Source organism: Strigops habroptila, chromosome 2 (genome assembly GCF_004027225.2).
Source record: "Strigops habroptila isolate Jane chromosome 2, bStrHab1.2.pri, whole genome shotgun sequence".
In the NCBI taxonomy this organism is placed as follows: Eukaryota; Metazoa; Chordata; class Aves; order Psittaciformes; family Psittacidae; genus Strigops; species Strigops habroptila.
Window position 1 is genome coordinate 43,279,068 of NC_044278.2, and position 26,576 is coordinate 43,305,643.

At 38.7% G+C, this 26,576-nt stretch overlaps 1 protein-coding gene across 10 annotated transcripts in view; it reads right to left on the bottom strand.

Annotated features, from left to right (window-relative positions):
* The window catches only part of CNKSR2 (connector enhancer of kinase suppressor of Ras 2), a 220,460-nt gene that overhangs the window by 18,459 nt on the left and 175,425 nt on the right, over positions 1 to 26,576 (bottom strand). For all 10 annotated transcript variants that reach the window (XM_030476537.1, XM_030476541.1, XM_030476540.1 and 7 more), the window contains 2 exons: positions 23,496 to 23,596; positions 21,747 to 22,287 (listed from right to left, as the gene is read on the bottom strand). In XM_030476537.1, the coding sequence (XP_030332397.1) occupies positions 21,747 to 22,287; positions 23,496 to 23,596 (642 nt within the window). The remainder of the gene's footprint in view (positions 1 to 21,746; positions 22,288 to 23,495; positions 23,597 to 26,576) is intronic.

Below are 26,576 nucleotides of genomic sequence, written 5' to 3' on the forward strand. Positions count from 1 at the left end.
AGGGTTATTGAAGATAAGGTAAGGGTATTACCTAGCAGATGGTCTAGGCCCAGCTCTTCCACATGCCCTGCTGAGGCTGGCTGGGACATGTCCTCTGTGTTTATGGAAGAACTATGCTACCTTCAGCAGATGGGTGGGATGGGACTTTTTTTATGTACCTAAAATCCAACTAAACTTTGGATTAGAAGATGACCATTCCTGAAAAAAACCTTTTCTAATTAGACACACTTTTGAAAAGGCTATTCAGTAATATACCCCTCATCAAACGCTGGTAAGTCTTTACTGTCCCAGCTTGGATTAGTCACAATGTGCATGAACACCTTTCATTATGGCCTCTTAAAGATAAGTGGTAGCATACACTGTCCTATTTATCTGAAAGTGAATATAATTAACAGGCATTTGAGGCAGCTTTTCTAAATAGATGTTATCATTATTTTACTGTATCACTCTTACTGATAGTAACTAACTGTACAATATTTCCTATTAGTGTAGATGCCCATTAAGAGTTTAGAAATTCTGCTTTTTGGTAGTAAAATTATTTTTCCTTATCATTATAAACCCCACATTTTTCTTTCTGTGTCACGAGCATTAGCAAAATGATTTATGTAAAAGATCTCCAGCATATGGTTCTCTTTCTATATAGGTTTTTAAAATTTGTTTTAAAGAAGAACAGATACAAATAACAAAGAACAAGTAACGTGCTTTTGGATGGATACTTATTGACACTACAAATTACAAAACTCATGAGACTTGCAAACATTTTGAAAAATAAGCCAACTGCCATTCACATACAAAAATGAATGTGACCCTATGAAAATAATGAAGTGAACTTACTGCATTTATCAACCAAATTATGTTTGTATTATAAGAAGAGCTTTACCACAAATGACTCCCCCAGAGAGGCTGCAGAAACAAAACTGCCTGTTCTAAATCTCCACCTATTTCTTCAGCTAATTTGGTCACATAAGATATGAGTATTCTTAGACCTGAGCAAACCTGTAAGCAATGGGAGGTACTTTACCTATTGAAAGTGTCAGAGACAGAATGCGTCAGGGCTGGGACCAACCTGCTAAGCAAGAGCAAAGGGATGCTCTGCAGGCCTTTCCTGGCATGCCACCATGTCTTAAAAACCAAAAAAAATGTAAGCAGAGGGGAGGAGAAATTTCTCACCTGAGAGAAATGTTTGAGAGTCACAATCACTAAGGTCTCAAAATGGCTCTCACACCATAAGTCCTATGTAAGGAAAAGGGCATGGAAGGCGAATCAACTATTTTTTTTTCTCTTTGAGACCTATTTATCATTAATGAAGGCAGAGCAGCAGTCACTAATGAGAGGTAATTTAAGTTAGGGTTTTCACTTTGATGTGTTTTTTAATAAAATGCGTAACATTTTGCTGCTGCCACTTGAGAGTACACTTTCTTATGAATGTTCACATTATATATTTTGCCTAAAAAGACTACAAGATGCTTGATTATTAAATGGTATGATTATGGTAAATTTGCTTTTCAGAGAAGGGTTAGGTTGAATAATAGCAGGTTAATAAACTTACTTTTGAAATAAGTACTTAAGTTTTAGAAAAGGAAATTTCAGATTTCCCACCTATAGTGACAATCAGTGAACTGTAACCACCTTTTGAATCTTGCATGTCTAGTTATATATATTTCCCCGAAGGTAAATACTATTTGTGAGTAATCAGGCTCTGAACAAGAATGAACGCAAAGACTTGGGGAAAAGAAATCCTCCCTACCACATACCATAAACTGTTCCCTGGCTGCTTCTAATTCCAATGGTAGATACATTTTCCTTCTTACTAGTAATTGCCTCAATGCTATTAGACACAGAGTCCTTGGGAGGAATGCTGGCAGATCTACAAATTGTCCATTGCTCAATGGTAGGAAGCTCCTACCCTCTTCAGGACTACAGACACATCTGTACTCAGACAGATGCCATACAGAGATGAAAAGGAGCAGGTACGCAACCTGGCAGTGAGAGTGCCTGAGGAAAGAGGGTTTCGATGACACATCCAATGCAGCCCCCTGACACTATACTCCAAAGCAGCATCTCTGCAAATTATACTGTAAGAAGCCAGTTAGATGTGCAAGCAGAAGCAGGATTCAGTACTCCTCTGGAGACTGAGATACTGCAGTAAAGGGCACTAAATCAAACAATGACAATATAGGAATATGCTGTCTACAAACAGCAAGTTCCAGCTTTTTATCACAGTGTATGCTTTACCGTCCCTCATGTCCTCACTGAGCTAAACAAAGGAACACCAAGAGCGCAAATGTTATATGAGAAAGCACCACAATGAGGAAGGGGGACCGGGAAGACAGATGGTGGTGTGAGACCACGTATAACCTCCAGTATCTGCTTCTCTGCAAGTGCTGCACTCAGCCGCATGAGGACAAGGCATGAGGAAATTACAGGGCTCTGCTCAGAAGGCATTCTTCCTCCCGCTTACCACAGTATTTCTAAATGTGCAAACATATCCAGTTTTCATAATGTGCAGCTCACATAATACAGTTATTGCTAAATAATCCTCTATCTACTCAGTACTAAAGAACTAAATACCCCTCCAACAAACAAGTAAGCAAAAATCCCACTACAGTTACAATAAAAAGCACCACAAAACTTAAAATTCATTGTTAATGTTGCCTTACACACTCCAGCACCACACTACTAATGTACTTATTAGTACATAGAATAACATTATTCGCTGCATCATCCTGTCTTAAGCTGTGCACATGTACACTGAATTGTACCTAGCTCACCTCATGTGCAGGGAAGACCCTGAAGCCCTATAAACTCATTATTCTTTTCCCCAGACTCTTGCTTGGCCCTGCAGCTGCAGTACCTAACACCACTCTGTCCCTAGGCACTAACGCAGATATCACTCCAATGGTGCATGATGCAACAACCTTCATTCAAAGCACTCCTACCGCTCCGTGAAAGCCACCTTTGACAAAAACAGACACAGACTTGGAAGTTTGTGGAGACAGATCCCTCAAGAATTTCTAACCTTTCTTTCTGTACTACCTTCTGCTAAAGTAGTACCTCACACAGAGATGTCAAGGAAAAAGTTTAGATAAAGAATATGCATTTGCTTTACCAACACTGTTTCTCTAAATGCCAAGAAGCTTTTTGACAATGCCACTAGAGCTCCCATATTATTTGCTCTTTGTTTATGGACCTTTTCTTAAGTGACGAACTTCCAGCTTGCTCGACAAATGAGAATGATACCGATATCAGTAGCTAAACATCTAATGAAGGACTCAATTTTTGTCTCCTCTCTGGTACGTGGATTTTTTTTTTTAATGTAGCACATAAAATTGTCAAATTAATAATTACATTATTCCTAATTCTTACTAATATTGCCCTTATGTCCTTCCATATTAAATACATCTCATGGGTATTCTTGTGCTGTACAAGTAGGTCTCTCTGTAGTATCTGTAAAGTTAAAAGTTCTCTACTTTAGCTCATTACTGGGGTCTTACTGGAGTAACGGTTCACAACTCCAAGAAGGAGCAGTTTGGGTTGTGGCTCTGTCAGAAACCCACAGTTATTTTTCCAGAGTAGTTTGTTTCGTAACCATTGTAAACTAATACAAAGAGTTGCTCCCAGACAGAGGAAGACGTCTAATTTGGGGCATAAACAGTGAGACACAGTTGAATAACCATGGCCAAAAAAAAAAAAAAAAAAAAAAATCTGGCTGAATTTCTTACAGTTTTATATATGTTCAGAGGGTGCAAGATGTAATCAGGACTTCAGTGTGCCACTGGGCGATTTGAATTCTGAGAATGTTATTAACATTTCTGCATATCAGCACTGTAATTGCTGGATTACACTGAAACTAAGTTAAATATGCATATGGGACAAGCTTCCCCCAGGATAAGTCTATGTTACATTCAAAAGACAAGCACATGGGGCACATATCTAACAGTGAGGTTCCTTTCCATCCAATTCTGACTATTGTTGTAAGCTAAAATTAGCCAGGCTACCATTGCAATAGCATATAAAGCTCAATTTAATCTACCAAACCTTCTACATGGTTTACACTGAGAACTGCTTGAAAAGACATCTTTTTTCCTGACCATGAAGCAGGAACTGTAGTTCTGCTTTGTTGCCCTGTGAAAGAGTTACTATAAAGCACAAAGATGGGAGTTGTGTTTGCTGACTAATGCTCTGGACTACCACCCTAAAAAAAAAATAAAAAAAAATATATATAAAATATATATATACTATTTTTTTGCATGTGTATTGCCAAATTTTTTGATAAGGAATATTAAAGTAGAGTTGGTCCTATTATTGTAACAGACTATCCTCTGTATCACTTTTATCAGCAGCATATTTCTGGGAATTTTTATACATTAACTCACTTGGCTTTAAAAGCAAACAGAAATGTATGGAATTAATTACAACATGTCAAATTTAAACTTACACAAAGAGATTTTTAACTTCAACCAGTAGAAGCCACTTTAGATAAAGAATACTTTAATAGCCCATCACCAAGTAACATCATTGCTTTTTCTGATGGTGCCTTCCATACTGACGGGAAAATACCAATACACTGACAAAATCTCACGTGACTAAATAATGCAAGGCCAGGCTGTTATCTCCCTATTGCTTGCCTACAACCAAGGGCAGAGAACTGAGATGCCGCCCCTGCCACAGCTGCTGACAACTGCAGCAACCTGCCATCCTGGCCTCATCTCTTGCCTGAGGGGGTCAATAAAAGAGACAGATCACATAAACATTGTAAGTTGTTGATATGAGACTATATGAGGGAAAATGAACAGATTGAGCAAAACCTGTCATCTCCGTGCCCTGTTCTGCCAAGGCTCTTCAGCAGGTTTTGCTAAAGCATCCAACATGAATGGTGTGAAAACCCACACAGTTAGGGAAAGCTGGGAGGGCAGATTATTATGATTATGATTATGATTATGATTATGATTATGATTATGATTATTATTACTCATGTTGAGATACTTTAATTGAATTTGGAGCTTACTGGAGAAGCACAAAACATGGACATTATTACTTATCTGGTGAGGCCATTAAGTGAAATGTTGACAACAATCCCTGGCCGGCTGTGCCACATATAACAAAGGTATTCCCTTCTTGCTCCTTATGTAGAATTATAGAATCATAGAATAGTTTGGGTTGGAAGGGACCGTCAAAGGTCATCTGGTCCAACCCCCCTGCAATGAGCAGGGACATCTTCAACTAGATAAAGTTGCCCAGAACCACATCCAGCCTGGCCTTGAATGTCTTTAGGGGTGTCACATCCACCACATCTCTGGGCAACATGCTCCAGTATTTTACCACCTCATTGTAAAACATTTCTTTCTCATACCCAGCCTGAATCTCCCCTCTTTTAGTTTAAAACCATTACCCCTTGTCCTCTCACAACAGGCCCTGCTATCAAATACTAGCATGTGTTTGATCTGTCAATCCAACTTGCCTTGACTGTTCCCAGGCAAGTCATGTCATTCTGCTCCAATTCTGTTTTTGATTTAGTCAGGTCTCTTCCAGGCTTGAGGAGGACCATATTTAGCAACACAAATGCTATTAGACCTGAAACCCCTCCCTCAGATTATCAAACTGAAATACACTGCACAAAAGTAGCATATAAAGAAACTGCTATTAATTTGATTTCCATAAAAATAAAGCAGAAATCTCCCTTCCTGTTTTAAAACAACGATTCAGCTGCTTTCTCAGGTGTCTACACTGTCCTGAAAGCCCATCAGTCCAGTACAGCAGTGAGCTCCTTGTTTTTGTGAATTAATTACCTACTTGGGAATATAAAATGAAGAATTAATGATAAAATGTTTCACACCTAGTGCATACTGAAAGCATATATTTTCATCTGGTGAATTTAACTTTTATTTTTTATGAGAATAATTATTTTTACATAAAAAGCTTTCACTGAAAGGTTTTATGTAAGGTGCTCTTCGGCAAGCCAAACATTGCTACACGTTTTTGCTTATAATTGCTTTACATACTTTTTTAATATATATTTTTTAATGTGCAAAAGCTGTTTTCAGAAGTGCTCTGGTTTTTTTTGTTTTGTAAAAAGTATATCCTCAGCCTATCATATGCCAAACAATGCCCTCACCAGCGTAATAAGAGAAAATCAGAGCTGCACAGGGATTTCATTAGGCTAAAGGATCCTCTCACAAGAGCCAAATGCTGAAAATGTCAGAAGTTCCTCAGTGTATTTCACCTTTAAAGACAGCAGCAAAAAACAAACTTTAATTTCAAATCCCTGAACATGCTAGACAGAATATGATCTCTTCAATTGGATAGTATCTCCTCAAACTTGCTAAGAAAGTACTTCTAAACGCAATTTAGTAGAGAGAAAAACCAGCAAACTAATCAAGGAAGTCTTCTGTCATACCACTTTATGTGCTCAAGCTCCTGATTAAAGAAAACTAAAGCTCATTCAGAAAACTAAAAAACTGCAAGTTCATGGAAAGGGATGGTAAAAGGCATTTGTCAGACAGCTCAGGAAGCCCAGAAAAAACTTAAGGATGGCATGTCAAGGTTTCACAGCCACATGATACCCAGCCATGGAGGAACCCTTAGCTCTGCTGCCCAGTCTTCCTCTGAAATCCAGGCACCACCAAAGGCCCTCTTGGGGCCCAATTTGGGCACTGGTTCTCTTCTGCACATCTGACTGCTTCCTGGTGTTGGAGAGCAGAGCCTTGCTCCTCCCTCAGTGCCTCATCCTGAGGGGCCAAGGGCAATATTCCTGAGCCTGGGGGAGACCTGCTGTCCTCCTGAAAATCACTGAGTATTATGGGCTCTGGTCTCATCCCAGAGTAGCAACCTCCCTCCTATGGATTTCTCAAGGTGCTCAGTTAACTATGTCCTCTGCTAATTTCTTTAGTATCTACATTGCATTCTTTAATTTCCTTTTCCTCTGCAGTCTTGTATGTGAATAAGCATTACACTTCTCTTTCCATTCATCACTTGCACTTGCAGTTTTGGGTTTGTTTTTTTTTTTTTTAAAAACAAATAGCTCAGGGTCTGAGATCTGCTATAGAACTACACAAATGGACATTTTGGACTATTTGTACTAAGCTCACACCTGCTGTGCAGAAGGGAAATGTTGGCCTACAATACAAAATAGTGAAATCAACAAGCTTAGGGAGTTTTTAATTTTGCAAGGATTTGTTTTTCAGAAGAAAGTAAACATCCCTCTTAAAGAAGCTCCATATCTGATGGCAATAAGCTCACTAATTTTCCTGTACAGCACCAGGACTTGCTATCAGTACAACCAGATATTCCAAAAGGCTTTACAACAGCCTGTTGACAACAGACTAATGCTTTCGTGATTTGCAGTGACGTGAATTTATTTTTCATCTTCCTCAATGTTTTTATTCCAGAAATACAGGTTCTGGAAAAATTCTCCTGGTACAGTATCACGGAATTAAGCTATGAATTTATCTTTGATTTATCTCATATCTTTCATGACTAGGGTAAAAGATGCACGGAAAACAAGATTGCTTTTGGAAAAGACACCCAAGGAAAATAACTTCAAAATATACAGAGACTGTACTACCTTTTATAGTGTCCTTGCTTTTATCTGATATATTAAAGATATATCTTACAGATATATCTTACAGAGTAACCACAAAGTTCAATGTATATTATAGAATACAGGTATTCAACAACTCTGTTGAAAAATAAGAACTTTCTCAATTTCAGTTTTCTATTGGAAAGTAAATGAGAAGGTAGAACAGGCAATAATTTATCTGTTCTGGTTACATTATGGTGCAATACAGCTGCTGGCGATGAAAAAACTGCTGATGACCACAATTTACACACTTCTCTGTGAACAATGAAATACAGCAAGTGCATGGTCATCTTAAGCTGAAGGTTTTTAAAACAACCCTTTAGCAGGTGTTTGCAGAAACCTTGTGGGGTTTCAGAACTGGAATTCCACACTTTCATGCCTAAGTTCAGCAAGCAACCTCCCCTGCTCAGCCTGGAACTACTACAATCATTATATTTAACTTGGAAGTAGGAAACAGTCATTAGTAAAATCCAGGAGGAACAGAAACAAAGACCTGGCTATATACTTTTGGTCATTAGTAACAATGCTAGCTATGGTAACTGCTAAAGATGGGCAACAGCAGACTGAAGAAATGCAAAACATACAAGGACAAAATAAAGAAATAGGCTCATGACTTCATCTTTTAAAATATCTACTCTATTTCACTGTGGTACAACCGAATAAATCATCTGAAGAAAAAGTCTCACCAGAGGCCTATGCTAATACTTTTGGAAGACCTGAGCTAAGGGGATACTATGAGAATGTTTTACTTGTCAAAAATAACTGTCACCTCTGCTAATTATAGACAGATACATTAGAGAGTTTCCATAATCATGAGATTATGCCAGATTCTCCTCCGCGGACTACAATTTAGGCTGAGGAAATGGTTCTGTGCACTGGCAAAGTCTGCCAGAAGATGGCCCCAGCATAAAATATGTCCACTCTCACCTGAGCAGTATGCTAAATTGTGCAATTCCGTGAAACAAACGCAAAGGGAGCACGGGTGCATTTACAGTAGGTTATCTTGTGTTACTATCAAAACAAAATGCTTTTAAAACAGTTTTTCTTACTGGGGGAAAGATTTATGACACCATCATCCTCAACTGTAGCACAGAGCATTAAGACTGATGGGATTTTCATTTGAAAAACCAGTAACAACTCAAGGAAACTTGATCCTAGCTTGTTGCAGATTTATCTCCATTACAGTTTTATGTCCTATTTCTAGTCTTCTGTGTTTTCCTTCCACCTCAATCCCACTAGAATTTGCCATCTCTTCCCCAGCTACCCTGATGTTTCCTGTTCCCAATAAGCACTACAGATCATGGTCTGTAGAAAGGGTTTCCTTTCTTTTTACGCAGGTAGATTAAACCTCCACCACCATGGTGGGGTCTGCCTCCCTTTATTTGTTCATTGGCTTACTCTCAGCAACCTCCTATTCCCCACCATCCCAAGGAGCTGTAATGATCTGAAACGGACGCAGTCTTCTGGCAGCTGTGGCACAAGAGCCGAATCCAGGTGGAGTATAAAATCTCATCCCTCCAATACTATTTTCCACTGAGTAGAAACCTGAAGACTACAAGTGTCACAGGCCTCCAAGGGACAGTGCTGGCTGATCAGGGCCATGCCTTTGTCCTCACAAGTCCAGCCTCCCCTAAAGTTCAGGAACAACGAAATCCATCAAGGACCCAAGGACTTCAAAACTGAAGAGTCTAATTTTTACTTGAAGTGATTTTTTGTACTCTTGCTATAAATGCTATGATCTTTTTTAGCCACATAATGTACAAGCTTAGGAAATTGGCCTCTTGGGATGAAGGAGAGCAAGAAGGTGGTGGCTGACATTTCTGAGTTTCATAACGATAAAAGCCATTTCCAAATCGTGAGTCTCCAAGACAATATTTTTCACTTTATGAAAACCCCGAAACTTCTTTCCACCTTCTACCAATAGTCCAAAACTAACTGAACCAAAAATTTCAGCCATCCTTTATACAAGTGTTCGCAGGAAACCCAACACATCCTCTTTTCCTCTTCTTATACTATGGAGACATTTTACACATATTTTATAGACCATGCAAGACGTTCATGGAATCAAATTTCTCAACTTGTTAGAATTTGCATGGAATCAGATTTCTTAACTTGTTAGAATTTGCACAAAATTTTGCCTGTTTACGCTATAAGATTCATGATGCCGCTATAAGGTGGCCATATCTGCAGGCAATTACTTCTGAACTGAACTGCAGAAAGTTAAAATGCGAAAGGAGCAAAGAACTTAGAAGATTACTGATGTGTTAATGCATCATGCACTAATGTCAAAAGTGCATTTTCTGGTTTTTACTTTTATTCCTCAGTTTCACTGTTCCATAAGCCATTGTCAAAATTCTGAGATTTAAATTTTCAATGTGTTAGTATAAAAAATATATAGTATGGTTAAATTATCCTAGTTCATTAAGAAGTATTCCTAGCCCCTGTAAGAATCACATGAAACTTTTGACGCTACAGTAGGAAATATGACATTAAATACCAAGACCATATAGTAACACTGGAGCAGGTAAACATAGTTCTCAGTGGCAGAAAAAGGTAAAAAAAAAAGAACAAAACAAAAATTTAGTCTTGGAAACCTTAGAGTATAAAATTAAAATGGATCCTTTCATATGATCTTTACACAGCCAGAAATAAATAAATTTTAATAGAAATTAAATAAATTTTAATATAAATAATAAAAAAAAAAGACAGACTTTCTTGCATCTTCTGAAAAGGCAGAAACCGGCAACTCTAGTCGTCCCTAAACCCACTATATTAAAAGTTAAAAATTTAAATGTTGTACTATAGAAGTATGTGCATGTACTTGATTAAAAAAAAAAAATCTTGAAAATAAAATTTATTTTCTTAATTAAAACTTGAAAAAATGGCAGGGTACATTCTAGCAGGGAAGAAAGAAACAGAATTCTCAGAATAATCAGCTTCAAGTATTTTATAGCGTAAGTATGATGTTCATGTTGGATTTCAAGTGTTCACATAAGTACAGTAAAAATATCATTTTAATGCCAAATATAGAGGCTATTAAAATACCGTTATATGAATTCTAAAACAGATTTTGCTATTTTTACAACAGGAAGATACTCTCTAATTCTCTAGTTCTCATATTCACCAGTTCTCAAGTATTCTGTAATGACTGCTTCGCATGTATAGAAAACGTCCTATTAGCTGCAAGGAGCCCACTGACACAAGCTTCTGGATGGGTGCTGTACCAGGAGCCTCCCCCAAGCCATCCTGCCTCACTCAAAATCTGAGTTTCATTTAACCCAGAACTAAACGCACAATGATCCCCAGTTAAGTTTTATTACTCTTTAATCTTGCTGGGTAAAGCAACCAGGGTAAACTTCCTCCCCATTCATACCCAGTGGCTAGGCCTTGCGGTGCTATCGCTTGATATCTGTCTATCCCTGAATTTACAACCAGGATAAATCTCCCAAGTGAGGTTTCCTTAATTTCACCTCCTCCTTGATGCCTGTACATCTTCATGATTAAATCAACATTTCAAAAACTATCCAAAAGGTGGTTTTAAATCAAAGTTTTTTGGCAGCCTCTCTCCTCACTTTCTAATGGTGATAACAATTCAAATGCTTTTAAACAAATCAGTGTTGATATTTTATATTCCAAAAGGCCAAAGCTTATCCCTCTGGAATCCAGAAGAGAAGAAATAATTAGCTGCTATTATTTTATGCCAGCCATACTCAAAATGTGAAGCCAGAAAGCTATCATCCTCCTACTTAAAAGCACCCATTTTCTTCATGTAAATACAGTTAAGATACCGCAGAGAACTTGTTTCTCACTTTGTCCATGAAATGACGCTATTTAATAGCACCACACTAGGTACAGCGATGTGGGAGTGTTAACTATCATCAAGAAGATCCAACACTTGCAAATTGGGGCCACAAAAGGAGACAAACAATATTTATCTTCTAGCTTTTGAACCACAGTTTTTAAAAGCAAAGCTATAAACCTACTTTTATTATTATTAACAGGAACTGAGATCTTTGCAAAATTGCCTGATTACAGGGATTTTTAGTTGTTTTTTTTTTTTTTTTAAGTACCATATTATCATATTTGTTTCATAAGAACTGGCAATGCTTGATACTGAAAAACAAAAGAAGATCTTACAAATAAAACTCACGCAGTTAGTCTAAACTCTGAGCATTAAGCTCTTTTGAGGGACTGACTCAATCCAAACTGACAAAAGGATGAGCCTTCAGTTCCCCACCTGTCTTCCTCGGCTATTTAGATGTAGAACAGATGTGAGACAGGACACAATATTTTCCTTCTAGAAATTCAGCTGCCAGAAGTGAGCGATATTAGCCACCTCTGACCCAAGGTGTCCTCTGATAGGAAAACCCAAGCCCAGACAGAGACACCAGGGGCTCGCTGTTAACAGGGAAGACTGCACTATGTGAGGTTCTCCTGAGGCTGCCCTGCATTGGGAAACAGTCCTAGGCTGCACTAATGACCTGGATGGTGGATAGTGGAAGAGAATAAACCTTTTAAAATACACAAGCACAGAAGTGGGAGGAAACATCTTCTAGACTGCTGGAGGTTAGTGTCAGAAGTTGGAATGAATTGGAGGGATGAAATCTCTTCACAAATTTCATATAGCAATATGGTAAATGCTGTGCTAACAGACACAGAGCTTGGCAAACACCAGGTTTGTCTGCAGGCTTTTTTTTTTTTCTTTCTTGTCTAGTCAGGTTGTTAGCTTTACAAAATGTCCTACTTTTTTCGTTGTTTGGTTGGTTTTAGCCCAATTAATTAGACATTTTAAATCACCTAAGGTTTTTATTAACATGGGCTACTTAACGTAGATATTTGAGCGGCACAGGAATAATCATCTGAGCCATGATTAGAAAAATAACCATTAAGAAGAAAAGCATCTGAAATCCTGTACAGCATGAACTGAAATATGAAGTACAATATGATTGCAAAGCAGATACTTATCACAGTAGAGTGCATGAAACACCCAGAGTGAAGCAACCTTCCTGGTCTCAGCCAGGTGTACTGCACCTACCATGGATGCTGCTATCCCAGAAGAGGTGGGAGGCAGCTGGAAAAAACAGGAAAGCGCAGCAAGAGGGGTCAGAAGCCTAGAAAGCACCATCTGTGAGAAAAACTAAATCAATCTTCATAACAAACGTTCATCTGGAAAAAAGAGCTGCTGTAATGGAGGAGTTTTGATTTCTATGCCATAATGGAAAGGAAATGCTAGATTTAAATTGCAGAGGGAATGATTCAATATTCATTAGGAGAAGAAAAAAAATAAAAATCCTTTCCAATCCAGCAAAGAGGACAAACACTGTCTGGAGAGAATGACGAATACTGCTAGGGATGCTTAAGGACAGATTTGGCAGGTACAGTGGCTCCAAATTTAGGGGGCAGACTATAGAGGGTAGTTTTCGAATTCACTTCCATCTCACTGGCTCCAAGACATGTGCAGCACATTTACAGCTTCACCTTCTGAAAGGCCAAAGTTTTAGCCTACATATGCTGCCCTCCTGCAGTAGAAAGATTTAGGAAACAATGTTAATATGCCTAAACATAAACATCTAGTGACATTTTATCTGACAAAGAGTATCCAAGGAAGTTGCATACGGATGGCAGGTTGGACACACAACCTACACAAGATCTGTGACCCTCTGGAGTAGCAGCTAGTGGCTAAAAGAAAGGAAAGTCAGCCAAAAGGCTAGGCTGGGACCTCGGAAGATTGACAGAAAATTGCCCTGCAACATTTATTTACAGGCCTCCATGACAATGCTCACCTTAAATCCAGGAACTCTGAGGACATCTTTTTTAACAACAGGTTAAACAAAATAAACCTGCTTTGTAACAAATTTGGCTTTTCCAGAGTCTCCTGTCCAACATGAGCAAATCTAGCAGGATGCTGACAGTTCACATAAGGGCTTTAATATCTCATTATCTGCTGCCCACGATGAACAGTAATCAAACAAGAACGCATGCTTACACAGTGACACTACAGAAGTTCAGCACTGGTAGTAGTTTAATAAAAGCACATACATCCAATGACCTTCCAAGCACTACTCATTCAAGTTCATCCCTGCATATGTTTTATGGTTGCCTTGAAAGAACCTGAGAGCTACAGACAGCATATGGTACCACTTGGAGATGTAATAAATATAATTTGAAAAAATTTTAGTCCTCCTCTATTCTCCCAGTCCTATTGGTACCGAGTCATATTCTTCTGATTTAATTATAATCCATTATAGAAAGGGGTTTATTTTTTTTTTTAGCTTTGAAAAAAGCAAACAATTTTAAAATTATACATTTCAAAAGAACATTCTCATGCTCACAATAGTCAGTAAATGTTTTTCATTGTAGGTGTCTGTTTCCTTTGCATTTAGAAACTTTCAGATTAGGCTGAGTACCTGCTGCATTTCAAAGAGGAACTATGCCAGTTCTGCAAAAATCCCAGCAAAAAAATGGCTTCCTCATGTATTATGCAGTGGTCAAATCTGAGAGTGTCTTTAAAACAATTTTCAGTGAGTTTCAGGGAGAAGATTTACGCAAATGATTAAAAATTACGTATGTTTCTCATGATCGAAGTAAAAAGGAATCTGATTATAAATTTTGGGACATGAAAACCCTCCTTTTAATGAGAAACTATACATTAATTTAAAAAAAAGTCTGATTTTCATTTTGTTTCAAATTTTAAAAAAGCCACATACCCTCGTTTAAGAAATGTGACTGTACCATGCTTCAGAATGAAAGCACATTTTGAATTGAGGGGGTAGAATGTGCAAGCACAAAAAAAGACTTTTTTATATTGCTATCGATACCTATCAGGCCAACAAACTGGGAAGCAATCGCATATTCTTCAGTATGGTAAACAGACAGCCCCAGAGGGCTTGGATGTCTTCCCTGGATGTGGTCTGCCACTGACAAGTTGTCTTTTCCCAAGGAGAGCATATCTGCAGCCAGACTCAGACAGGGCAGTGGCAGGGACAGAGCTTGCTTACACCAAGAAATGTAAAAATTAAAGGCAAACCAGATTGGTTACATAGCACCTAGCAAGAGAATTAATGCAGAACATAGGAAAAAACAGACACATATTCTCACATCCATAGATTCCTTGCTCCACCACCTATCCTAAAGGTGTTTCTGGTACCACAGCTCCATTGACAGCCACTGACTTAGTAATAGAATTGAGGAAACTTTGTGAGAAAAGTAATTTATACGAATGGCCACATAAGAAATTCTCTTGTGCATTTCTTTCTGCTTGTAAAAAGACCACTTAAATCTATATATTTCAGGCAAAGGCAGATGAACTTTGTTGGCAATGACATCCACAGCTATTAAAACCAAGAGTAGGAATTCACCTCTCCTTTGCATTTTTAGCAGCACAGGCAATGGAAATCAATTAAAATTTAAAACGTGGCAACAACATATTTGTGGGTAAAATGCATTCACATGTAAAAACACTACCAGGCATAAAATTAAACTACTTTTATTTTTGTTGACAGCCCATATTGCTTTCTGAATTGCTGCTTAGTAAATAATTCAATATTTGGCTTTCAAACACTGTAGACAATTTTTTCTCCTTGAACTGAAATTTAAAATAAGAATACAGAGGTTTTCTATCACATCACTTTTATTCAGAATACAAACCCACTCCTGCAATGGAGTTTCTTTGTGTATGAGAACCGGAAAAAGCTTTATTTTATAAATTATAAATTTTTAATTAAAGAACATGCTCAGAAAGAAACATACCTACTCCCAGTACTTATTTATCCAAGCTAGTCTTAAAACATAATAGTCTAAACCACATTTTTTATACATGCAGCTGAACTTATGCACTTATACATGTCTGCTAGAGGATAATTAAGCAACTTTTACCTGACACTTTTTCCAATTTGCAGGTGCTTCTGGAAGCTTATAGAAATTCCTAGTCAGATAAAAATGTACCTTAAAATTTAACAAGGATAAAAAAGATTAGCCTGACATATAATCTAGATTATCAACAATGCTGTCCCCGCACCCATTCATTTTCAAATATGACCGATCTCATAGGATCTCACTGGATCTTACGACAAATGAAGCACTAAATGGTTTAGTTAAGAAGAAAACAACAAAACCACCCAAGAGTATGTGAAGACATGCCATTCCACCAGACATTTTGTACGTAAAGCATTTGTTTTGAAAAGCAGTCCAGGTGATATGGCAGCCACTGTCTTGCCCTGCTTTTCCACAGTTCCTTCCCCCCTGAGGCTGTGAGGCACTGATGAAAATTTCTTTATAAATATACAACCTATCCATATCCAAGCAGTGCAGGCTAGTCATTTACACTATAAACCAACAAGCTTAAGATCATATTTCTGAACATAACTAGGCAGTATTTTTTAGGCAAGTTCATTCTGAGTTATTGAGGAAAGCTAGCCCCTTGGGGGCAGTGAGAGGGAGGCTTCTTCCTAGCAGACAAGATATGAAAAGAAGCCTTGGCCCTTAGCTCACAGGAGTGCAAATGCCCAGTCAGGTGCCACAGGAAGGCTCAAATGGGAATTAGGAATGAAAAGTCAGATCAGAACAAGAAAGCCCATAAAAAGCAGCCATTTCATTAGTTTACTTCAGTGTCTGAGCATGTATAGGCTGTGACGCCCAGAAGGATGTTGAGCAAAAAAACTCCCAATTCTGGCAAATGTACTGTTATGTACAGGACTGATAGTGGATGTAGCAAGTTAGAGTAACAACCTCCTTAGTGTCCTAGAGGGTGCTACACTTCCTGCTATTTGCCAGCCTCGTAAGGATTATTTCTAACCTGAAACATTACCTGTCATTTCTCACAGCTCTGCTTATTTAAGACACTACCAGGCATGCACACTTCTACTACCCTAAGTAATTCCAGAGGGGAAGAGGGGAAGATCTTAAGGGTCTCTCCCTTGCCTCTTGGTGCAGATAAAACTAACTAGGTGGTCAGAAGACAGGACAACCTAATGGTATCTTCTGTAAAATAGAAAGTGGCTGTCAAAAAAGCAAACTTCCCTATTAATTTCAGACACACATCCCCATCAACTCCAGTGTGCTTAATCCAGGCTTTACACATTATTCAACCTGACTCCCACCTTTCACTGTTGCCAAAGTGAAAAGACACCCTATCCAAAAGGCAGAGAAGCAAAACCTAGAAGTGGTACACAGTGTACCACTTCATAACATAAAGTTTCATTACAAACAGTGATCTTTCTGAGAGATAGCATTTGCACTGCTCATTACAGTCCTCTCACTAAAAACAGGCAAGCCTCCCTGTACCTGTATTTCAGAACTTGAAACATCTGACCTTATTTGGAGTATATTTTTCACTAGCACAAACTCCTTCTTGAAGGCAAATACTGCCTAGAATGTCACATGGAAATACCTTCTTGGTCACAGTGCGTGAAACCACTGCTAGTCATAGCACTCCTTAAACCCATCTGTGCTATTTTGTGAAAGCACTGCCACCTTGAATTTAATTTCTGCAATTGGCAGGTGGGGTGGGAGAAACTGCTTTCAGTTTCTCTTATTATTCTCTTGCTGCTCCCTAATTTTTTTACTCAGAAAAAAAGGAGAAATCTCAGGCTTGGTACCTGAGCACAAGCAGACATATCTCTTTCAGTGACTATTAGATATCTCTCTCACTGACATTCAGGGGAGCTTTCCTGAAATCCTTTTCAGGGATTGGACATCCCTCTGAGCTGCAAGATGCCAGCACCAGCTCCTTTCTGGCCTTTGGCAAGTGTCTTCAGTGGTTTAAGGTTAAAAGTCACATTTCAGAGACTAGAACGTGAGGCTATTATGTTCCCCTGGGACAGTGCTTGCTAGACTCTGTGGGACTAAGAATGGGATGCTGGGAGATGTTGCAAATCTCCACAAGGTCTTATGGTGATGAAGCAAAATGCCAGGGAATACATGTAAGTGTGCCCAGGCTTAAGAAACATTGTGAAATCTTTTCAAGGTGACACAAGTCTTGCATGGAAGATTGTTGCATCATAAACATTCCGGGGGAGAAAATGCAGCAAACAAAAGACTCCCACCCTTCAATTACCTCAAAAGGACAGACAGTGATTTATTGAAATCTATTCAAGAGTTTCTTATAGAAGACACTCCTATATAGAAGATACTCAAAAATTATGATGACGGGGTAGCAAAACAAAAATCCTAAAACATGTCAGCAGGAGTTACAGCACTCAGAGTGCAGAAAAAGGACAGAAGCAAGAGAAGAAGAAGTGAGGAATGATGCAGAAGGAAATGGGGTTAAATAGCGGGAAGACAGTCTTAAGTTATTTCTTTCTGCTCCAAATACCTTTTCAAAATCAGAGACATCAATGCTTTTCTATCCATATTCCTGAAGAAATCTTAAGGAGCCCACACAGTGGAAAGCTCCTTCACACACTGTTGCAGGTCCCAGGTGTGAGTTCCCTGGAAGGTGCATCAATGCTGCTCTGGCCAGCCCCACAGCACATCCAGCCAGCAGCAGAGCTCCTGCCCCAGCACTGTATGGGCAGGTCACAGCAGCAGAGGCTCCCATGGATGCTACTGCTCTCCAAAGACTTCTTCAGGGAGTATGGAAAAAGGTACAGATTTTTTTGTGGCTAAGTCTGTAGCACCTACAGCCAGTTACACTCTGTAGAGGTCTAATATCTGTGTCTCTTAAATGTGGAATCCTTAGTAATTCCTTTTATTGTCCCACAAACCAAAGTCTGAAAATGAAGGAACCACCATCAAAAATACTTTCAAATAATAAAGCAAAAAGTCAAGCAAGCTTTCTTGGGACAAAACCTGGAAATAGTCTCCCAAGAAAATCCCAGAAGTGTTCCTTGGCATTAAGTGATGAAATCTGTCAAAACACAGACTGCAGACAGCAGTGGGGCCAGAGGGGAAGGGGGTGGCAACGCCATGATGCACAGTTGTCTCCCTCTGTTACCTCCCACTAGCAGAAGACAAACCTGAAAAGGACCAGCTTGTCCTTCACAACTGAATCACAGAAATGCAACGCACTGTGCCGTAGCCATTGACCTGCTCCCTGTATGCAGGCTGCCTCTGAACCACACAGCAAGAGAGATGGTTGGTGCCACAGATCTGAATATTGTTTGCCATTTTCACAGATTCAGGAGCAAACACACAGACAAACTCGAATATCCCACAAGAGGATCCTCGTTGATTACAAAGCAAGAGACCATTACAGGACGGTGTCAATATGGAACATCTAAGTGATTCACACAAATGTAATTTTAATTAGGGAAATAAAACAATCCATTAAAGATTAGCAGTGCAATGTTCATGTGATATAACGAGACAAAAAGCAGCAACTGAACACACAACAAAGTTAGGTCCTAACAGATAAACATAGGAAAGGACACCCCACATTTTCAGTTTACCATGATATATCTTGGCACTATAGAAGAGCTGACACACAGAACTATTTGCAGCGTCAGTAAAGTCTTGCAACATCTATTTAAGGCATAAATTTGTTATTAAGAGAGAGCAGATGCTTAGTTGGTGCATATCACTGTAGCTTTAGTAGAAAGTCAACAGAACTATGTTAGATTACAGCAGCTGGTGATAGCATCTGAAAAAAGCATGGAGCTCCTAATTTGCTGTGTGGTTATTTGAGAACAATTCTGCAAAAGAAGTTGGAAGAAACAGGACTGCATTTTACTATTTGATTTAAACTCAAGAGGTTTTAAAAGTGGGAATGTAAAACCAAAAAGCTGAGAAAACAAACTTTTGGCAATGACATTTGACTTGTACAGCAACAACTGCAAAAGAACTGCATTCCTTGTCCCGCACAAAAAGCAATAGGAATGATTAAGCTTTAAAACATATAAATGTACACACAAGAACACATATAATCATCTAAGAGCTCAGAACTATGTCAAGATCACAAACGTGTAAGGCAAATAAATACATTTAAAAGGTTCATTTGATACCATGTCAGGGAAGGTTCAAGGTGAGGTTATAACATTTCTAAAAGGGAAAGGATTCCCCTTTGCCAGCTAGTGACAATGTTTTGTTTTCCCAGAGCAATGAAGGTGAGCAGGGCAATGATGTAGCACCCACAAGGGCACCCACCCTGTCAGCAAACTTAGCAGTTAAAAGCAAATCTCTCAGCTCAGAAACTGGATTTTGCACCTAAGAATATGACTTGCATGAAATCCCTCCTGCCTTTTACTGGTAAGGGCACTGGAAAAAGGCAGTGTTGCAAACAGAACATTGCAGCCATGGCAACAAGCAATTCAATACTTAAACTTTTCAACAGACTAAACAGTATTTTCTTTCTGTTTTTTTAATTTCATGGTCATTAATTCACCATGAGCACTTTACTTGTCTAGCTGTTCATTAATGTCTCAAAAACAATCTCCTGTTTAAGCTTCAACCGAGAAAACCCCCTCACTCAAAGAAAAATAAAAGTATGTGTATACAGGGAAAGCACTTCAAAATCGAAACTTTTTTCTCCCCTTTTGGAAATTGGCATAGAAAGATGGAGAAGAGCCCAAGTTCTGGCCCATTAAATCAAGCACTAGCCCTTTATTAATACTGTACATTATTAAATGTTACAACCAGCAACCCAAAAGCATTAAAATTGAGATTTAAAACACCTAACAACTTAGGCCTTGCAACAGTATCTCAGAGTAATGCCCAAACAGCACAGGAACTCCAGTGGGAAGTCTTCCTGACTCTTTCCACTGACTGTGAGGAATTTTTTTTTAAATATTTTTATACTGCTATCAGCAAAAATTCATTTGAAAACTGAAATGAAGGCTAAAAATGGGATAAAGCATTCTGCATGGCCAATGAAATTCAACCCTGTTAATTAGACAGCTTCATTTCACAGTCACTCAGAGTCTAATATTACCCTAATAAATGAATGGGTTTTTTGGAAAGTGTCACGAAGGAACGCAACTGAAAACGGGCCTGTTTTAACTTTTAAAGGCATTGAATTTAATATCTGCAAAAGAAATCACTGTTTTCTCAAAGTCAAGAATTTGAGATTTTTAGAACTTTTTAACTGAAACATAATGGCAATGGAAAACTGCTGATCTCTCCCAGGTAGACTAAATAGTGTCCACATGGATTTTAATGCTCAGCAAAGGTGCTAACCTTAATGAATTATCTTAGGTAGGTAGTTTGTTATCCAAAGCTTGCATTACCATTTCCTATCTCTTTACCATTTTTATACTCCTTTACTGCAGTGAAAAAAATGAACGTGAAGGAATCAGACAGTACAGACCCTTTGAGAGCTTCAGGGGTCATCCTGCTTTCCTTGCCACATCAGGTAATTTAATTGCAGCATGACCCCACAACTCATGGATGCAGGCTTCATTGACTGACCTTACAAGTTGGGTGTGAATTCAGATTTGCTAGCAACACATGCTGAGAAGCTCCATAAATGACAGTGAAGGACAGAGCATGAAACAGACACAAAAATGTGTTTACACGTTCAGGAGGAGCAGGGACCTTCTCCACTACCTGTTTATTTGGATTATTTTGACAAGTAGTCTAATATCTACGGAGTTAATGTGCCACATAAGAGACAGTTATTCAGCATTATGATTTTTTTTTTTTTTTAAGTTCCGTTGGTCACATAGTTATTCTCTATTAACTATTCTGTTTTCTTCAAAAAATTCTTTTTTAACTTCTCTCTCTATAAATCACAAGGTGAGGAACTGGGGAAAATACAATCTCTTTTTCAACTTCTTAGAGCTTCTGGGCTGTGATTGTGACCTGCCCTCCTGGATACTACACAATCACCCCCTGACCCTGCACTCCAGGGTTTACCATGTGTTTTTTACAACCCAGATGGAGTTGGCTGGAAATCTTTCTAAGTATGTCCTGAGACACACATGTGTTGGGGGGGAGGATACTGTGCAAGTGGAAGTGTGAAGAAAGCATGGAAGCAAAATCCATTTATAACTAAGAATTGATAGTAGGAGGTGATTGGTGACCAGCCTACAGGGAAGTGTCTGGTGATCATGAGAGGTCATGCAACACTGATTGTTAAGCCTTATACAAAAGGCAAATCAAACAGGTGTGTGACAAGGTGGACCTGGTAAAACATGGGGAATGCTGAAAGACTTGGGGTTTTTTGATAGGAAAAAGGAAAAACAACCTCCACACTACACAAACAGGAAAAGCCACAGAAATATCCCATACTTACTTTTATCTTCCTGGTTTTCTTCTGCTGCTTTGCCCTCCTCTTCCTCCTCCTCCTCCTCCACCTCCTTCTGCTGTGCTTCTTCATGGTGATCGGCGGCACCAACTGAAAGGCTCTGGCAGCAGTGGTTGAAGCCGCTATCCCGAGGCAGAGTGAAACTCCGGGGCTTTCCCCCATTCCCATTCAGCACTTGCATCCGCTCACCCTCCACAAGGGGGAAGGGGCCGTAGTGGTCTTGCAGGTGGCACTTCTGGGTGGGCAAGGTGGACTGCCGCCGGTGCTCGGGCGAGACCACGGCCACCTCGGAGAACACAGAGTCCTCCAGTGGCAGCGTCTGCAGGTAGTGGAGCCCTGAGCTCGTCAGTGGTGTCTCTATGAGGTCCTGCCAGGAGCGCCGCTGGCTCGCCGTCTTGCGCACCGGCGAGTCGGTGGCGCTCCCCGCCGCCTCCGGACGGAACTCCTCGTGCGACGACTGCGACTGGGAGGTCTCCGTGGACGAGAGCCGGCTATGTTTTGGCTCCACATAAGGGCTTGTGCAGCTCATCTGCAACGTCAGCAATGGAGCAATTGCCAGATCAGTGTACACCGAGATGTAGTGCTCCTAATAACCATGTACTTTTCACTGTCACTGACACCACCCAGTTCAGTAACAAAGGCATAATCTTACTGGATTAACCCGCCCTGATCCTAACTTTAAGGCATGCCCATATCTACATGTGACACCTGTAGGTCAAACATTGATTCTTATTCATAACAGTAAAGATACCAGTATCTTTACTGTGTTCCTTAGTCTATAAAATAAGCAGACACAACTATTTGCAGTAAAATTGGCAGACTATAGCACTATGGAAGACATAGAAGAGATGTGCCCGGTCCATTACAAATCTTAAAAGTGCTATCCAAATGCCTGTTATCCTATCTTGCTAGAATTTCTTTGGAATCAAGTTTGCAGTGCTTTGGTGCAGTTCAAAGATCTATGATCTGGGAAGATAAAGTATTGGATTCAAATTAAACATCATGACCAATCCCTTTCCCCTGACTTTCCCAATTTTTCATTCCAAATTTTTGCATTTTAAAAACTATATTCAAGTAAAGTGCATTAGCTAATATTGTGTATATGGACATGAAAATTAAAATTGCCAGTGCAGAACAAGTTAGAAGTCCATACTCTGGTTTATATCAACAACTGCTTCAAGAAGAAAGTAAAACAAATCTCCTTGTCTTCCAATTTACAGAGAAACCTACTTTTTCACAACAACAGAACAACTGGGATCACTGTTTGCAATGTAAGACAGAACATTTATATGTTGGCATTTCTCTGGAAATTCAAGTGTAATTTGTCACTGTAAAGCTTCACAGCACAACTGTTGGAGCCTTAGAGAAGAGTCTGTGTTGTTACTGAGGTAATAAGATTTTGTTAGAGAAGTCGATAAGTGGGTGGTGAGGGATTGCATGGATGAGTAGGTGTCCGTCATGAATGAAGAACAAGAGAAAAGAATTCTGTAACTTAATCTACTTTGTACAGCGAGTGGGATTATAAATCCATGTTCTCTGCAAACCAATTGAAGTTAGGCTGTTGGAGGCTGTTGAAGTTAGCAATGCATGTGACTGAACAAATGCCTTAAGTCAGGTACTGACTCAAAAAATACGCTAGAGTGCCACAATGTGTGCATGCAGATGTTTCTAGGCAGAAAAGTACATAAAGGTGACACTTTATCTAGTGATCCCCGTAGACAGTTGCAGGTGACTTACCGAAGGAGGCCGCGGGTATGTGTCGTACGGGGGTGGTGGGCTGTCTTGTTTGGGTGTTGACGGAGTGTCAGCTTCCTCCTTATCGCTCTCACTCCAGTAATCTACAAATTACATACATATCAGATCAAGAACTACCAACACAATTTGGTATATTTGTGTATCAGAGACTTGCTTTCACAAAACCATCCTTGGTATTACTGAGAGTTAAATACTAGCGAATGTTGACTTTGTAAACATTAGCTGCTGTAAATTGGAATTGTTTTAATCTATTTGTTTTAATCTAATCTAATCTAAATTCAAAACATTATGTGGTATACTAAGTTTAATGCCCCATTGCAGATATTAAACAACAACCTGCAAATGAGCCACAAATTTAACTCTTGTACACACCTTATAAAATACAACATGCATACAGAACACTCCTAATAAAAGTACCAGATTTTCAAACATTTATACAGCCATAAAAATAATTATGACTGGACATATATTGGCTGGAAAATACTGAAAGTATTTTTTGAACAGAAAGGATTAAAACTGTAACTTGCTAAAGTCTTGTTGACTGCAAATAACATTAATAAATGTAATTAGCACCAACCAGCAAATCAAACAAGTGGGAGTTACTGCACACATGAATAATGAATGCTATTTTTCTACCCATTTTCTCCATTGTATGCTACCACTTACCCAAGCTTTTAAATTCCTTTTCTAATAACAAACAGCTTCTTTTAAGATAAGGCAGAAAACCTTCTTTTCATTTATCTGCTTTATAAAACAACTGCTGCCCTGTTATCCATGCAAGATCATAAAGGAGACACGGTAAGGAAAAGTATGGTAATGACATTTAAGTGCAGAGTTCCGAAAGATGGATGAGAAACTACAAAGGACGCAAATCTCGTGGGCTAAATTTACCAGGATGAGGTTCCATTTTGTCATTAAATCAAGTCTTGGCCAAGCCCATTTTATATGTTTGGTAGCTTGGTCAAAGGGCAAAACACATGGAAGAATGTACCATATGGGAATTTATATTTATTCTGTTGCAAATATTTTTGAAGCAGAACAGCATCTAACTAAATGGACACTGGACTTTAATATTCTTCAAATAGAAAACTGGCAACTCAGCTCGAAATAGGTAACTTTAACATTTCTACACGTTGTAAAACTTATGCAAACATTTCTGTTGTCACCTTCTAGTATTTGGTAAATCATTGTACAACAGGACACTTCAGCTCAGGCTATTCACAGATTAATCACAGGCAATTTTCACTTTGCCTAGTAAGTAAGTGTTCCATGAACTACTTTACTTAACTTAGTACTTTCTCTTTGATAGATGGGGAGAAAAAGATTGATTGCTGCTTCATAAACAATCTAAGCCAAAAATCCAAGCTGGCAGAGCATATGATTTTGGCTTTAATGGTTTTTTGTTGCTGTGATGATTACTGTATTGTATAATACATGATCTACTGTACCTAATCTTATTAAAGATTTAAAAAAAAAACCCTTACCTTTAAGTAACACCATCTTGAAACAGCTGTCCCTACAATTTTGTATACATTTGGACTGCAATAATGGCAGGGACAGCCTTATTTATCTATTTAATTTTTCCAAGCAGTAACAACTCCATTTTAACTCTGAGTCTCTTGATTTGCTTCCTTCAAGCTTATAGTTGAGAGATTCTCTTAAAATAGTACAATAAAAAAATATCATAAAGAAAGTTTTTCATGACTATGAAATAAAAAAAATTCAAAAAGTTTCATCTCCAGAAATCTGCAAATAATTAATTTTTGGTGAATGAAAGACTAAATCAGTGAAAATTCTTTTTTTAAATCACTCCTAGTTTTAAGAAAACTTGTTTCCAGCAACTAAACCCACCTGAAAATATTGGCATATAAGCATGTTTGCTGTATTACAGCAAAGCCTAAAAGCACGACGTGTGGTGAGAGGCCTGTCAGAATTGCATCACTCAGTGACATTACTGCAGACTCGGAGCTCAACTGTTTATTCTGAAAGTAAAATCTATCAATCAGCCTCAGTGCAGGTTCCAATTTTGGCTGAAAATACAAAGAGGTTCTTGCTGTCAAATCCAAACAACATAAACCACTGTATGATCATAATTTTGGGCACCTTACCTCAGACAGGGAATTATGCTGGCAACCTATGGCTTGTCTAGAAAAATTCTTCAGTCACAGGGGTCAATTTCCAGATGGAATGTATGAAAACAGCCTCACACCAGCTTTCAAAAATGTTCTACTTTTGGCAATTGACTCATTAGTCTAAAATGTGTATAATGCTATCAAACAGGTACCGTATTTCTCTCTTTAGATTTTGTCCAATTCAGAGATGGACAAGCTCAATGTATCGGGCATATCCTAAAAGCTTTCTGAATAAGCAATAGACTCAATATATTATACATAAACTAACACTGACCTGCCATTTGCTGATTAAAGATTTTCTCTTTATATAAGCTAGTATTTTTTTGGTGTGATTTTATATGACTGGAAAGTATGTAACTTCTCCATCCAAGGCAGTCTCTTGCCATATTGCTAACATTCACTGTATTTAATATGGAAACTTGATGGTATTTTTATAAAACTGTTCTGTACAGAATGTAACATTTTATTCAGCAGTACACCCACAACTTGGTGATTTGTGCATCTCTGAAGCACCTGAAATATATCTATGCACTTTAGATTCAGAACCTTTCAACTCTTAATTGAAACAGGTTTGACAACTACTGTTGAATTGTTTCAGAGGTATTATAAAGCTTTGCTGCAAAGGGCTGAACTGAGCAGAAATAAAAGACCTTTTGGAAAATCAAATATGTAGATGACAGTTGCTACAGTCACTGAATACAGAAAATTCCAGCTTCACAGTTTTTACAGTTGCAAAAAACTAAGCGATAGAGAGGTTTTACTTTGCTAACTTGATGCCTCTCTTAATTAGGGACACTACTGAACTGTCTAATAGCCCTTGTGCTGGGAGTGAAGGATAATCACCAGAGGCACAAAAGTACTGTACGGTGGCAAGGGGGGAATGTGATACTGCTTCCCACACTAAACATAACTAAACAACACAAAGAGGATA